Here is a 15,919-nt window from a genome sequence, read left to right on the forward strand (position 1 = left end):
AAAACCTCCTCTTTTCCTTCCACTGCCAACTTTATTGTGGTTGCTATTAAATACTAAAGCATCAGACAGCAACTCAAACTCACAGAGCAAAACCACTCCAAGTAACAGCCACTGATTTGATATTAACTCACCTGCTTTCACAGAAGGCTTTGACTGGATTACTAGCTGGTATTCGACCTATAAAAATGAACCACACACACACAAAATAATCAGTGGATTGGCAACACAAACTTCAAAAGATTTTCACATTTCTTTTAGGCTGACAATAAGACTATCAAATTTAGGGAACTGAAAAGTAAACCTAAGCAATTTTACACTTCCAGATGTTTTTAGTTTTAGAATAATGTCAACAAGATGCTACACAAACCTTATTTGACATCCCATTACATGTGATCATTGACTAGGTGCAGCAATGTATAAATCTCAATCAGAGATGGTACCTGTCTTCGAGGAGCTCACAATCTGATAAACGTGTCCTGTTGGGTGACAACATCTGACAGTGAAATAGGACTGCTGGGATCAGCTTCGTGAGACACTAGCTACTCACAGAAGAAAGAACAGGAAAGGACTCTATGCTGAGTAAGGTAATTTCAGGCACTGGAGGGAGCAAAATAACTCAGGAGAGAAAACAAGGGCAGAATGAGAACCTGGAGTTCCCAGCCTGCACACTAATTTCTGATGTACCTATGTATACACACACATTCAGCATGCTACAGAATTAGCCACAAACTTGGTACAAAAACAAACAACTCTACTGAAGGGCCTTTTTTTTTTTTTTTTAAGGAAATAACTATAATAATGGAGGAAGAAATTTAAAACTGTTTCAAAAGGTTTTCTGTCATTCAAAATTTCAAGAACGCATATTTTTCTACAGAAGAATAAATAATTTGTTGCTATTTCAAATAAAAAATACAAATCATTTATTACCAACTGGAATATAATACTAACAGAATTCTACATGAATACAAATGAGAAATTTAAGTGAGCTGACCAAGATAACATGAAATATAAGTACAAATCTTCTGAGAACTCATTTATGGTCCTCCATTAATCCAAGAAACCCACCTTCCAAAGTTTTTAAGGGAATTTGACTGTAACCAAAAGAATCTTAGGTGAAATACCTTGCAGGTCTTCTATTTGTTTTTGTAACTTTACATGCTGCTGAATTAGATCCTTGATTCCCTCAGGGTCATTTTTACAGAGTTTTTGAGCTTTTATGTTTGCTTGCAGGGCCCAGTCATATTCCCCCAGCATAGAAAGAGCAGCACAATAACGATAATGACCCTGTTCCAAAAAGATAAATTCAATTTTTTCTCAAAAATATACTTAAAGAAAATTTAAAGAAAAAATATTTTGCTTGAAAACTGGTTAGTTACTTGAAATGTTACACTAGGATCCTCTCAATAAAAAATAAATGAAAATGTTAATACCTCTCAGGAAGTAAAATTACCTAAAAGAGTTAAATGAAAAGCTATGAACAACAATTTTTAACAACTGACTATAGAGATCAGTGTTTTTGCTTAAGAGATTTTTGTATCCACCCCAAAGAAAAAACAATTCAACCTTTACTCTATGTAAAAGACATTATTTTGTGCCAAATAAAGTATAAGAGTAATTCATTATAAATGAGTAACTTAATTTTTTCAAAGTATTTTTAGGCAATAATAGTCTCTAAGTCATTACATTCCCTACAATTTTTTTTAACTTTAAACTTTTTATTTTGTACTGGGGTCTAGCCGATTAACAATGTTGTGGTAGTTTCACGTGAACAGCAAAAGGACTCAGCCATACATATACATGCACCCACATTCTCTACACTTTTGAAATCAACAGTTTTAGAGCTGGAATGAATAATCGGCTTGTGCAGTAGTCTTCCAACCCCTCTGAAGAGCATGGGCACAGATAAGGGGTGCATATATTACTCCCATCTTTCTCAATCAGCTTTTAATTATTTTATCTCTAAGTATAGTTCTCAGCTTTAAGAAAAGATCCAAAAGCCACTGATTTACTCTTAATTCCAATGACGAGGTTGTTTCCTTTTTTTTTTTATGCTACAGAATCATAGTTCTGGCTGGTCCCTTAATTTATGTGTTTTGGGAAATCTATATCAAGCTTGAACATTTTAATTCAGAAAGTTAATATTACCAAAACTAGGGCTAACTCAGACAACCCCTCTTTTAGCTACCCCCAAACCAAATCCCTGTTTTAGGCTTGATATCTCCATTTAAGAAGTGATTTACAAGTGTGAGAGGCTAGAACTGGCCTAACGCCACATTTATTTAGAGACAAGCCAAAGAACTTGGATCTTAGGACTCCAGGTCCAGAGCTCTTCCTCTTTTCTACACATTTTACAAAGAAAATTCTGATTCTATTAGAAAATATGAAATCAGAAATAAATGATCCTTTTAAGAAACATGAGTTTTTCACTAAAAGCAGCAAGAAACAACCAGAGGACCTATGTCTACGTAGGTTTGGTGCATATACAATCCCACTTTGGTGTACCAACCCAACCGGAGAGGTCAGAGCATTTCCTAAGCAGGCTCTTCAGGCTCAGCTCAGTGACCCCCAATTCATACTGCATTTGGTTACACTCTGCTTTTCCTCCAAAGGCAGGAAGATAAGAGACCTCACAGTTATGCTACAAGACCAAAATTCTATCCACTAAGCATAAACCAACCTCAAACTTTAAATAGCTGCATTAAAAAAAAAAAAATCACAGCACAGGAAATTATGGGAGATTATAAACCTCACCTACTAAATTTGTAGAAAACAATTCATTTCTTTCTCTTTTCCACCCATCTTTTACTGCGTTCTTTTCCCTAAGCTCTGTAAAACCCAGTGTACCTTCTATCAGACGAGATGGGAGTTTATTCAGATCTCTGTGCTGAAGTTGTTTGAATGAGGCTTCAACGAAAGGTATCTCAGAAAGTTTCCTGAACCCAACTATGATAGTTTTGCTCTTCTGTGACATTATCTCATTCTCTATCACAGACACTATTCATCTACCTAGTATCTCTTCCTTCTTGTGTGCCATCACATCACTACTCTATATAGTAATGCCCACATCTCAACAGGGCCGGCAGGGAAGAAGAATAGCTGTGACCTAGGAGACTGGCCAAGAGAAATGTACCATTCACAGCAACTGAACCACAGGTGGGCATATGGCTCAATCAGGATCAGTCTGAAGCACCCCACAGTTATACTATATAAATACTAACAGAGGCTCTCTTTCCACTAGAAAAGTTACTACAAACTTTCCACTAGAAACGTTAACAGAACAGTTACTAGGATACCAGGTTGGGGCTCCCACTGTTTCAAAATGAGGCCAAGAGAGCCTATTCTCTAATTACCACTTGTGATCAAGATAGATTAACAAGGATTGGATATCCTCTTGCTTAAAAGTAAGACAAAGTCCATGAAACAAAGGTTTGCTAGACACTGGATATCAGGCAACAAAGAAAGTGATTCCTGAGAGATGAGAAACACAGAAAGCTCTCTGGTTGTTCCCACTTACTGAGGGAGAGTTTCTAAGCCACAGCACGGGCAGAAGGAACCCAGGGAGAGACCACAACCTGACTGAGGACAGGAAAGCCAAGGCAGCCCAAGTTCACAGGGCAGAGGACCACAGGGGACAGAGCTGGAGAGAGGACTCCAGAGTTTTCAGAGGGTTCCCCTTGAGTCTTCAGCTGAGCATCAATTAGTACATGCACGTGTGGCAACTACCCAAGCCAGGGAAAGAACCACTTGAAAAGACTAAAAGGGAGTAACAGTCAGCACTCGCACAGGCCAGGAGTAATTCCTGTTCCCACCAACCAGAGCGGAAAACATAATTAATTCATGGGAGTATTAAGTAGAGTACTTAACAGGGTTTGGCCTCAGTTGTGGAGAAAAAATTAGCCCGAGAACAAATACCACTATGATATCACCCAACAAAGCCTAAAACAACACTCAGAAGAATCTGTTTTCCAAGTAGCTTTACTGCATCCCAAAACAAAACTCAAAAATATTCACAGAAAACAAAACATATTAGGACCAAACAAGGCAAAATTCACAATGTCTGGCATCCAATCAAAAATTACTAGGTATGCAAAGAAGGAAAATGTGATCTATAATGAAGAGAAAAATCAATCCATTGAAAACAATCCAGAAATGACACAGATCACAGGATTAGCAGACAAGGACATTAAAACAGCTATAGATAATCTATTTCATACATTCAAGAAGCTAAGCAGAAAACAGAATATATTAAGTAGAGACATAAAATATATAAGAAATACTCAAACTGAAATTCTAGAGATGACTGCTACAGCATTCAGATGAAAAATAAATTAGATGGAAATAAAGGCAGATTAGACCTAACAGAAGAATTAGTGGACATGAGGACACAGCAATAAAAATCTAGGTAAAATAGTACAAAGACAGAAAAGACTGAAAATGATACAAACAGGGAAACCTCACTGAGAATCATAAAGTGTGTACAGATCTGGATCCAACCATGCCTGAACTACCATCCAACCATAACTTTTCAATTACATGAGCCAAGAACTTCCCTGTTCTACTTTTGTCAAATCTGAGTTAGGTTTTGTCACTCCCAAACGAAGAGAGTCCTAACATACTCCTCAATATTAAAAAGTTCTTGAGGATATTTGTGAGGTTATTGGTTTGTATCCTGCATAAATATATCAAAAGACAATGCACACAGAAATACCAACAAATATTTGGTGACTATATTGTAAAAATTCTCACTCTTTAGGATACAATGATTCAGTCTCTTAAGAATCATTGATTCTTAAGAATGATTAGTTTCTTAAGCCTAAAAGTATGTACAGGACTCATAAATCAAGTATACCTCAATGAAAAATAATTTTTAAAAAATCATTTAAAAATTAAAGTATGTTCAGGATAACTGACATTGGACCAGTTTTCTCTATCTGGAAAAAAAGAAGAAAAATTGGTCCACCCTCACACAGAAATCTACAGACTACCCACCTATACAGGATTATATCCTAGAGGCACAACTCAATAGACTCAGGTTCATAAATGGACTCTTGATAAAAGAATGCACCTTGCACAGTCTACCTTGGTTTTTTAAGTTTAAAATATCCTTCAATGAGCACTCCTTTTTGGTAAAACAAAATGATAAATGACTTCAATATATAGTTAACAAATTTTTTTGAATACTTACTAGGGAGTTGTGTTTTTTTGCCCACACAAGTAATTTTTGCAACTATTAAAAAATTCCCAATTTAAAAAAAAATGAGTGAACCCACATAAACAGTCAACTGATCTTTGACAGAGAAACAAAGACAATACAATGGAACAAAGACAGTCTTTTCAACAAATGATAGTGGAACTGGACATCTACATGCAAAAAACTGAATCCAGACAGAAATTAACTCAGAATAGATCACAGACCTAAAACTCCTAGAGGAGAGCATAGGGGGAAAACTAGATGACACTGGGTATGGTGATGACTTTCTAGATACACCAAAGGCATGATTCATGAAAAGAAATAATTGATAAGCTGGACTTGATTAAAATTAAAACTTACACTCTGTGAAAGAAACATCAAGAACATGAGAAGACAAGCCCGGGTCTAGGAGAAAATATTTGCAAAAAATACACCTGATAAAGGATGTTATCCAAAATATACAGAGAACTCTTAACAATAAGAAAACAATCAATTAAAAAATAAGCCAAAGACCTTAACAGACACTTCATCAAGGAAGATATACAGTGGCAAATAAGTATATGAAAAGATGCTTCTCATGTCATCAAGGAAATGCAAATTAAAATAATAAGATACCACTATGAATCTATCTTCCCTTGTACCTCAGTTGCTAGCGAATCTGCCTGCAATGCAGGAGACCGGGGTTTGATTCCTGGGTCAGGAAGATACCCTGGAGAAAGAAATGGCAACCCATTCCAGTATTCTTGCCTGGCGAATCCCATGGACAGAGGAGCCTGGCAGGCTACAGTCCATGGGGTCACAAGGGTCGGACACGACTTAGTGACTAAACCACCCACCACCACATGAATCTACCAGAAAAGCCAAAATTCAGGACACTAACAACACTAAATGCTGGGAGGATGTGGAGCAACAAGAACTCTCATTCACTGATGGTGGAAGTGCAAAATGGTTGAATGTGCAAGACAGCTACATTGGAAGAAGGTTTGGCAACTGTTAAGTTTTTTAGTTTAAAAAACGAAACAAAACATATTCTTATCATATGATCCAGCAATTGCATTCCTTGGTATTTACCCAAAGGAGCTGAAAATGTATGTCTGCACAAAAACCTGCATATATATGTTTATAGCAGCTTTATTCATAACCGTCAAACCTTGGAAACAATCAAGATGTTCTTCAGTAGGTGAATAAACTGTAAGATATTCCAACAATGTAGTATTTTCAGTGCTAAAAAGAAATATCTATCAAGTCATGAAAAAACATAGAGGAAACTTAAATACATATCACTAAGTGAAAGAAGCCAATCTGAGAAGCCTATACATTGTATGATTCCAACTATATGACATTCTGGAAAAAGTAAACCTATGGGAACAGTAAGAAGATCAATGGTTGCTAGGAATTTGGGAGGAAGGATGGATAGGCAGATCAGAGGATTTCAGGGCAGTGAAAATACTCTATGAACCACAATGGTGAAACACAGGTCACTATGCATTTGTTCAAACCCACAGGAAGTCCACTTAGGGAGTGAACCCTAAGACCAACTATGGACTTTTGTTGATTATGACATGTTCATGTAGGTTCATCAGTTTTCACAGATGTGTATCTCTGCTGTGGGATGCCGATAATGGGGGAGACTATGCAAGTGTGGCGCAGGGAATGTACAAGAAATCTCTGTACCGTCTTCTTAATTTTGCTGTGAACCTAAAACTGCTCTAAAAAATAGCCTTAAAAAAAAAAAAGAATGAATGTTTTGTTTGATAAGTTAAACCAGGAATAAACATTCTACATAAAGTCTTCAATGTAATTAAGAAAGTTTTGAATTTAAGACATGTGAAAGATAACATACATATACAGCATGTATCTAATGGAAGTTTTGCAAGAATAAACTGGAGAGGAGGCAACATTCAAATGGTTAAGGGTAAAAATATTCCAGAAATGCTGAAAGACATGAATCCTCAGATTTTAGAAACCAAGCTATCCCAAGTATGATAAATTTAAAGAAAATCCCTCCCAGACACATTGCAATAAAACTGTCAAACATTAAAGACAGTGAGAAGATCTTCAAACGCCTAGGAAAAGCAAAGATTACTTACAAAGAAAAATAGTAGACTTGTCAACAGAGGCCAAAAAAAAGTCAAAAGAACACAGACTTAAACATCTGCATTGTTACTTTTTTTTTTAAGAAAGTTTTGGTACACTTTTTCTAAGTTGATAATAGACCGAACTAGCAAGTTACCTCTGGAAAATCAGTATCATGGTCTAGGTTTCAGTGTTATGGACACTAGCATCCATTCATTCTGTAAGCATATCTACACAGCACCTGCCAAATGCCAAGTTCAGTGATCAGCAAAGATTATGCTTCAGCTACAACAGCAACTCATAACAAAAATGGCAACAAAGAGATCACCTTCAAACAGAAGCCTATCCAATGCTAGATTCTCAGTTCATTTTTGTCTCTTACTTGCAATGTTACCTCACAGAAAGTCACTTTACCCTTCTGGGACTTAATTTCTTCATCTAGAAAATAAGGCATTTAAGAAGTGACTCCAATATCTGGATGCAGAAGTTCACCTGGAGAATTTTATAATCCCCAGACTTGGATACACTCCTAAGCCATCTGAATCATAATTTGGAGGCTCTAAAATTCTATGATTCTATTCATTCTGGTTTAAAAACAAATATGTAAACACTGTTTTTTAAATCTATAATTTTTGGTAGCCAATAACTCATTTCAACTCATTCATTCATTAAATATTTACTGAGTGCCTGCTATGTGCTGGGAAGCTTATCAGGCAGGTGATTCAGAAATGAACCAAATAAAAAAACCCGTCCTTAGGGAGCTCACATTATACTAAAGCACACACAAATAAGAACACAACTTATACAATATACATACGTGCAATCATGTTAAATGCTAAGAGGTAAAAAGATAAAGCAGAGAAAAATAAGCAAATGTCTAGGAAGGAGCAGGTTTGGCATTTTAGCAAGGTGCTCAGGGAAGGTCACTGAGGAGAGAATTTTCAGTGAAGAAGGAAGGGAAGTAAGGGTGACTGCTTAGGCGCTGGGAAAGGCATTCTGGCTTGAGACAGAGGGAAGAACAAGTGCACTGGGAATGGACCTGGTTCGTGTGAGGACAGTGGGGAGGCCTGGGGCTGACAGGGTGGACAAGGGAGAGGTAAGCAGGAGTGAGGTCGGAGAGATGATGGGTGGTTAAAGGCAGACAGGGAGCTGATCAGATGGATCGTAGTAGTAACTTTGATCAAATGAAAATTCCACACTCATCCACTGCTTTATTAATGCATACTCAGGTATTTGCAGTTCTGTGTCATAAAAACCACACTGCAGTGACCAAGCTTGCACATCTCACCATATACACATAGGCAAGAATGTCTGTGGAGTACACGCCCTTGGAATCAATTACAACACAGGCACATCATAGAGCTCTCCAAATTGGCTGTGACCACCAAATTGGCTGTGACCAATTCACACCAAACAGGCTTACTGAGAGCTCCTATTAGCAAACATGCTACCAATACTCAGGACTATCGTTCTCTAACTTTCACCAATTTGAAGAACCCAAACAATATCATTATTTTTTCCACTTGTGGGTGTACATGTGGGTCTGTTTGGAGGTTCTTTATTAAGCTTTCTTGGTTTCTATTTCTTTACAATTTTAATTACCAGGAAACGGAATAGTTTTTTTCCTATCACCCATTCAGGTTTCCTCACCTCTGAAATGCTTATTTCGTGGGCCCATTTTCTACTGAGTTTATTTTTGTTCTTTGCATATTCTGAATGTAATTCCTATCAAGTTATTTCTGTTCTATATATGAGAGACTATCTCCTCCCAGACTGTAATTTCATTATGGCGTCCCAACATACAGAAAATTTTAAGCTTGAGATAATTATCAGAGTTTTTTCCTTCTCTGACCTGTGCATGTATCTTAAGAAACCCTTTCCCATCTCAAGATTACAGAGCTAGTCTCCAGCACTCCTTCTGAGTCTTAAGCCTCATTTTCCACAGTCAGGTTCTTAATCCTTCCACAACGTGCAGATGCTGACACCTCAGCCACTCAGGTATGCTCACGACCCCACTCAGGTGTGTTCACGACCCCTAGGGGCAGCCTGTCCCCGATAGACAAGCTTGGCCCTTACCGCTGGGCGGCAGGTCCTCTCTGATCATGGAACTGAAGGTTCCCCTGCCATGCTCCTGAGTTCCATGTAATTTCATCCAACACTTTTTACATAGGGATTTATTTCCTGTAAGCAGACTTTTCACTACGTTGTACAGCACTGTTTAACCAAGTAAAGCATGAAAGAAACCTACCTTTGTCCAATTGTTCTTCAGAATGGTAGCTCTCTTTCCATCACCAAGTGCATTTCTAAAGGAAAAGGAAATAAAATACTCAAATTTTTCAAAGGGTATTATATAGTGCGTATCTATTTGTATTTCAGATTTCCATATACAATCTAGTTTTTAATTTTTTTAATCTATGTAATATATGTCCATTATAGGAAATTTGGAAAATACAGAAAAGTAAAACAAAGGGAAAAAGTCACCCAGAGTCACAATCACAATTACCCAAGAATAGCTACTTTCAATATTTCTGGAGTATTTCCTGCACACAACTATCTACATCTCACCTATCCCTAACTTCTTATTACTCGTATGAAGTTTTTTTGGTACTATGTGGTACTGTCAGCAAGACTTCTGATCTTGGAGAATAAACGTCCCAGATATTTCACACAACATACTGGCTAAGCTATAATGGACAGAGCATAAGTTGGGACATGATATTAAGTCCAGCACCATCACTAACTCTCACTGGGGCGGATAGGACGTAATTAACCTCTTTAGGGTCCCTTTCTCACCTGTAAGATGAGGCTAACAATTTTGGTTTTTCCTGTTTTCAGATACTATGCTAAAGCACAGTACGCTGTAAACTGTCGAGGACTAAGGTCTAACACCCGGTCTCTCATAGTTTCCTTACAGTCAATGGCCTCGTCTGCCCACCTCAGCCACCCACCACCACCCTCCCAGGGAACTTTACCACTGCTCAAAACTGTTCAGAGCCCCAAATCACTAATTCAGGCATCCCACTCTTTCCCCTGATAGCATAGCTCCTTCCATCCTACTTATTCAACTATTCCTACTAGCTTCTCAGGGTGCTCACCTCACTGACTTACCCATTTTCTCTTTTTTTTAAACTTCCTTATTGATCTATCTTAAGATTTGCTGGTTCCTCATTTCATATTCCCATGCATACGACTTCTTCATACTTCTTTGTCCCTATGTTTACATCTTGCTCTGTGGCAAGACCCAATGCGGGATGAGCCCTGCTTCCTGCTTTCCCCAGGACCACACGTAGGGAGCCGAGTACTACCAGAGAAAAATCACGGCAGAGCACAGCAGGAGCCCTACTCACTCAGGATTCCAACCCAAAGGGGCCTTCAACACTGCTAACCAGCATTCTAGATCAAACCACCCTCTAATTTTGTTAAATGGCCATTTCAAATCTTATGTCCTTTCCAGGACTTCCCTGGTGGTCCAGTGGTTAAAACTCTGCACTTCCAATGCAGGGGGGCATGGGTTTAATCCCTGGTCAGAGACCTAAGACCCTGAATGCCTCGCAGAGTGGTCAAAAAAAAAAAATCTTATGTCCTTTCCTTCCAACTCCCCTTTCAGCGGATGAGCTTTGCTCCTATTTCAACGATTAAACTGGAACTGGACATATCAAAGAAAACTCTCTCAATCTAGCCCTAACTTTTCTCCTTTACAATAAAAGTGTCTTCCTCCTTCCGTGGCTGATTCTTCCACTTGCGCCATGTAACTACCCATCCTTACGGTATCAATCATCCCTTCCCTCTCCTGTAAAATCACACATTCCATTTCAGGAATCTACCCCATCAGTATGTTTTATTGTGGTAAAATACACATCATAATTTACCCCATGAATCATTTCAAATGTAAAATTCAGTGGTATGAAGCACATTCACGTTGTCATGCAACTTCCTACTGACTTTTAATCTGCTCAGATCTCTCATCTTTTAAAAAGCAAGTAAAAAATAAATAAATGGCTTAAACCCTAAGCAAACATTGTTGGTAAACCCAGCAGCTAACCTCCTCCTCTGACTGCTAGACACTTGTTGTGAGGGTCCACCTCTAAGACTTAAGAGAGAATTCCTAGTAAATTTAAGCCAATCATCGCAAACCCACTCTCCACTGAGTGGTTTAGGGGTACACAGTTTAGGTGTGACCCAGAACTGAGGGGACCGCTCACTCTTAAAAACAGATTACAAAAACAACCAAAAAACAACAACAAAAAAGATTACAAAGAACAAGACTAGGTTAACTTATTCTACCAAACAGCAATACCTACTAAAAGACCATATATACATTTTTTTTAAAAGACAAAATTCAAAAGCTATCTAAAGATAGACGGCCTGACAAACAGAAGAGGATACAGAAATCAGAAACACATCTTGATATAGTCACCCGATCTGTATGACAAAGCTAACACTGCAGTGCATGGAGAAAACATACTCTTAAAAGACGGGGCTGGGTCGGCTGAGGGGGTCTCTTCCATATCCCTGCAGGTAGTGCAGAGCCTGCTACGCAGAGATGCTTACACATTCTTTACACATTCAAACACTGAGTGGACGAATAAGTGAATAAATGTGTCTTCCATATACACGGCGGAGGCAGAGCTGAAGCAGCAGCACAAAGAAGTTGCAGGGTTGGGGGGGCGGTGGGGGAGGCCTGCAAGCAAATGGAGAAGCCAGAAAGTCCTTCTCCTCCTCTCTCATCCACCCACCCACTCACTTCTTGAGCACCTGCTACATATGGGCATATGGGCGCTGTATTATGGACGCAGTGTGGACAAGCTGGACACAGCTCTGCCCTCTTGGGGCTAATATTCCAGTGGGAGACAGATAATACGGAAATAAAAAACAAGTGATTTCCAAGCCATGTGAAAGCTACTGAGATGAAGACAGTGAATTATCAGGAAAAAGGATCAGGGCAGGCTTCAAGGAGGAGGTGATATTTGTGCCGAAACTCTAATAAAGGGAGGGAGGGAGCCCTGTGATGCCAGGAAAGAGCGTCCCAGGTAGAGAGGACAGAGAGTGCACAGGTCTGCGGGGCAGAGCGGTGGGAATGAGAGCGGACATCCCGGAGGTAGAGAGAGGAGGGGGCAGCGACAGCAAGGGTTCCTGAGTTGGAAGCCTGAGGGCCCGTGAGGGTTGGAGGTGAGGGCAGAGGCGGTCTCCAGCACAGGAAAGAGAAACCAAGGGGCTGTCTCAGCAGAGCCGCTCTGGAAGCCTCAGGGCAGAGGTGAAGCTGGGGGAGAGGACCAGACCTGGGGAAGGTTCCAAAATAGGAGCCCAGGAAGCATGGAGGGGCAGGGCTGAGGGGGGTTTAGCTGTGCCGGGAGGCAGTCTGAGCTGCAGGGAAGGCCAGGCTCTGGGTGACCTCAAGAGGAGCAGGACTAGGGAGCAGCGAGAAGCCGACTGAGCCCCACTCAGAGGCTCCACAAGCAGCCAAGGGTGGGTGCAGTGAGGTGCCCTCCTCTGGCCATGTCCCTCAGAGGCAGCGGGAGCCCCTCTCTCTTGCCCTGGGAATAGCAGCCCCACCAAGGCTGGCCCTGGAGTTGGGGAGGGGGATGATCCTGGGCCCAAAAACAAAGGCTAGGAAAAAAAAACTAATAGGGCTGGGTCAACTGGACATTCACATGAACCCTGACCCCTACCTCATACAAAAAACCACCTCCAGATGGATCATGGCGTATCTCATGCATGTGTGCTCAGTTGAGTCCGACTCTCTGCCACCCCCTGGACTGCAGCCCACCAGGCTCCTCTGTCCACGGATTCTCCAGGTAAGAATACTGGAGTGGGTTGCCATGCCCTTCTCCAGGGGATCTTTCCGATTAAGGGATCAAACCCATGTCTCTTATGTCTCCTGCACTGGCAGGCGGGTTCTGTACCACTAGCGCCACCTGGGGCTCACCAGATGGATAGATTCAAATACCTATAATCAGTCAAGCTTTTAGAAAACAAAAGAATATTTTGCAGAGTAGGCAAAGATTATAATTAGAACACAAAAAGTGCTTACCATAAAGGAAAAAATTTGATAAATTGCAGTACGTTAAAATTACTACTTGCATTCATGGAAAGAAAGCAAAAAAGGCAAGCCACAGAGCGTGAGAAGGCATTTGTAATATGTATATTTTGACCAATGACTCCTATCCAGAATATTTTTTAAAAACCTACTCAAAAGAAGGAAAAAAAAAGACTCAAACAGGCACTTCACAAAAGAGGATATCTGAATGGTCAATAAGCATACAAAAAAAAAAGTTCAACTTAAACCTCCTAAATTAAGAAAATGCAAATTAAAATCACAGCATCGTTATCACTACACACTCAGCAAAATGTCTAAATGAAATGACACAAAATAATAAGTGTTAGTGAGGACGTGGAACTGAAACTCTCATGTGCTGCTGGCAGGAGTGTAAAATGATGCAACCACGGTGCAAATTATGTGCATAGCTGAGCATAAGCACACCCTCCTGTCCCAGCAATGCCACTCCTTTTATTACATACTTAACAGAAATGAAGACATGTTCACAATGACACTACCTGTAAAAGTACTAGAAACCCCCAAATGCCCATCAACAATAGAATGGATAAAATGTGGTATATTCATGCAATAGATGAACATTTTACAACTACATGCAACAACATGGGTCTCAAACACAATGCTGAAAACCAGACATAAAGAGCACGTATCACATGATTGTTTATATTGCACAAAGCAGGCAAAACTAACCTACAGTGTCAGAAGTCAGGACAGGAGTTATCCTGGGGGAGAAAGTGGGCAGTGACTGAGGGGGGAACAAGGGTGACTTCCAGGGTACTGGGGTTGTGATCTGGATGCTGGGTATGGTTATTTGCGTCTGGAAAATTCAACCTGCACACTATGAACTGTACATTTCTCAATATGTGTATTAAGATTTTTCTTTTAAAGAGTACAAGAGTCATCCTTTGCAGGAGGCTGTCATGTCCAGTGTGGTATCTGAATTACAGAAGCCCTCTGGCCATCCTGAGCGGGTAGGCAGTCTGAGGTCCAAGTCACACGGTGGGGCTGGAAAAAAACACCACCTAGGTCTTTGATGACGTTGTCATCACTAAATACACAACGGTAGAACCACCTTCTGGAACTCTTAATTCTTTAACCATTTAAACCAGCTGAATAAGAGATCTCTATTTTTGAAGCCAAAATCACCTGAATACAATAGCAAACCTCTTCTGTCCTCTTTGCCTGAGTGCCTTCACCAGCTGCCTGTGCTGGCTGCCTCTATCTCCTCATCCTCACTTCTCAGCCCGCTCAGGCCTGGCATCTGCGCCAAGCTTCCCGCTGACGCCTCTCTCTAGGGAACTTCAAGGTGTCCACAGAACTAAACACAAGTTCCAAAGGGCTTCCAGCAACAGGCAATGCTAGCCACTCTCACTGGCTTCCAGGATCCTACACTGATTCTCCTCCTTGCTTTCGGGAGAACCTCGTAGGAGTCTCCTGTGCAGCTTTACCCTTCTCTAACTGGCTACTTCCTCTGTCCAGCAAAGCTCAGTCTGAGCTCCCCTTCTAATGTCAGCCCACACTCACTCTAGACCAGTGGGTCTCAACCCTGGCTGCACATTAGTACTACCTGGGGGGGCTTCTAAAAAAGCCCAATGCCCAATTAAATGAGAACTTGGAGGGGTGAGTGGGGTGCATTTCTTCAAATTTCCGGTGATTTCAATGTGCAGTAATAGTTCTGGACTTAGGAGGGGAAGGAAATGTTATTAATTGACTCTCTCAAACCACAACATGTAAGTATGTAAGAACTTTGAATGCCACAAAAGAGTTATCATCTTTCCCCCTTATTGCAAATCGTCACTTTCAGGGCCTGCCCAGATCACAAAGAAATAACAGTTTTACCCCCCAAGCTTCTCGATCTCACAATGAAGCAACAAAAGCAGGATTCAGATGGAATGGTCAGTTACTGTCAAATATGCAGTGACTATTAATCACACATACATTTTAAATCAAAAGTTAGTTCTGGAAGTAAAATTACATATGCTCTTTCATCCAAGTAAAATAAATTCTTATCAGGAATTTATCCTATATATCTATGTATATTTGCATCAGAGTGTGAAACATAAAAGGATATTACATAGTTTCATCTAACTTTTTAAACTGGAAATAAGCTATGTTCTAATACAAACTAATGCATAATAAGACACTATGCAACCATGAATAAAAACTGGGGTAGATGTCAATATTCACCCATATGCAACAACTCCAACATTTAAATATTAGAAGAAGATGTACAACAGGGTATATGATATGCTCTTATCCATGTTAAAACAAAAGACACATACGTTATACTGAACCAAACGAAAATGCCTTATTCTGACTTACAAAAATGGCAACTTCATCTGGTTCAAAGTAGTAAGTGTTCACATAGGCGTAAAATATTACAGAAATGCATAAGGCTGTGAAGAAAGGGATTAGGGCAGGGGTCTCAGGTGGGCAAGAGTTTTCAGTTTATCCTTTTGTACTCTTTAACTTTTTATGATGTGTATTTGTTACTTTTTAAAAAGGGGGTGCACCTCAAAGAAGATTGATAAAGTAACTCCTTCCTTCAAAAGCAAATTCAGCATTTTTTTTTAAAAGCAAAATAGAGACCATACAAG

The 15,919-nt window shown here is 39.9% G+C and overlaps 1 protein-coding gene across 10 annotated transcripts in view; it reads right to left on the reverse strand.

The window, feature by feature from the left end:
• The window catches only part of TTC3 (tetratricopeptide repeat domain 3), a 124,734-nt gene that overhangs the window by 80,562 nt on the left and 28,253 nt on the right, over positions 1–15,919 (reverse strand). For 9 of the 10 annotated variants that reach the window (XM_043875204.1, XM_043875211.1, XM_043875202.1 and 6 more), the window contains 3 exons: positions 9,516–9,570; positions 1,122–1,284; positions 132–177 (listed from right to left, as the gene is read on the reverse strand). In XM_043875204.1, the coding sequence (XP_043731139.1) occupies positions 132–177; positions 1,122–1,284; positions 9,516–9,570 (264 nt within the window). Of the gene's footprint in view, positions 1–131; positions 178–1,121; positions 1,285–7,424; positions 7,509–9,515; positions 9,571–15,919 lie in introns of all 10 variants that reach the window. The other variant, XM_043875212.1, reaches the window with a different exon arrangement.

Source organism: Cervus elaphus, chromosome 19 (genome assembly GCF_910594005.1).
Source record: "Cervus elaphus chromosome 19, mCerEla1.1, whole genome shotgun sequence".
Lineage (NCBI taxonomy): Eukaryota > Metazoa > Chordata > Mammalia > Artiodactyla > Cervidae > Cervus > Cervus elaphus.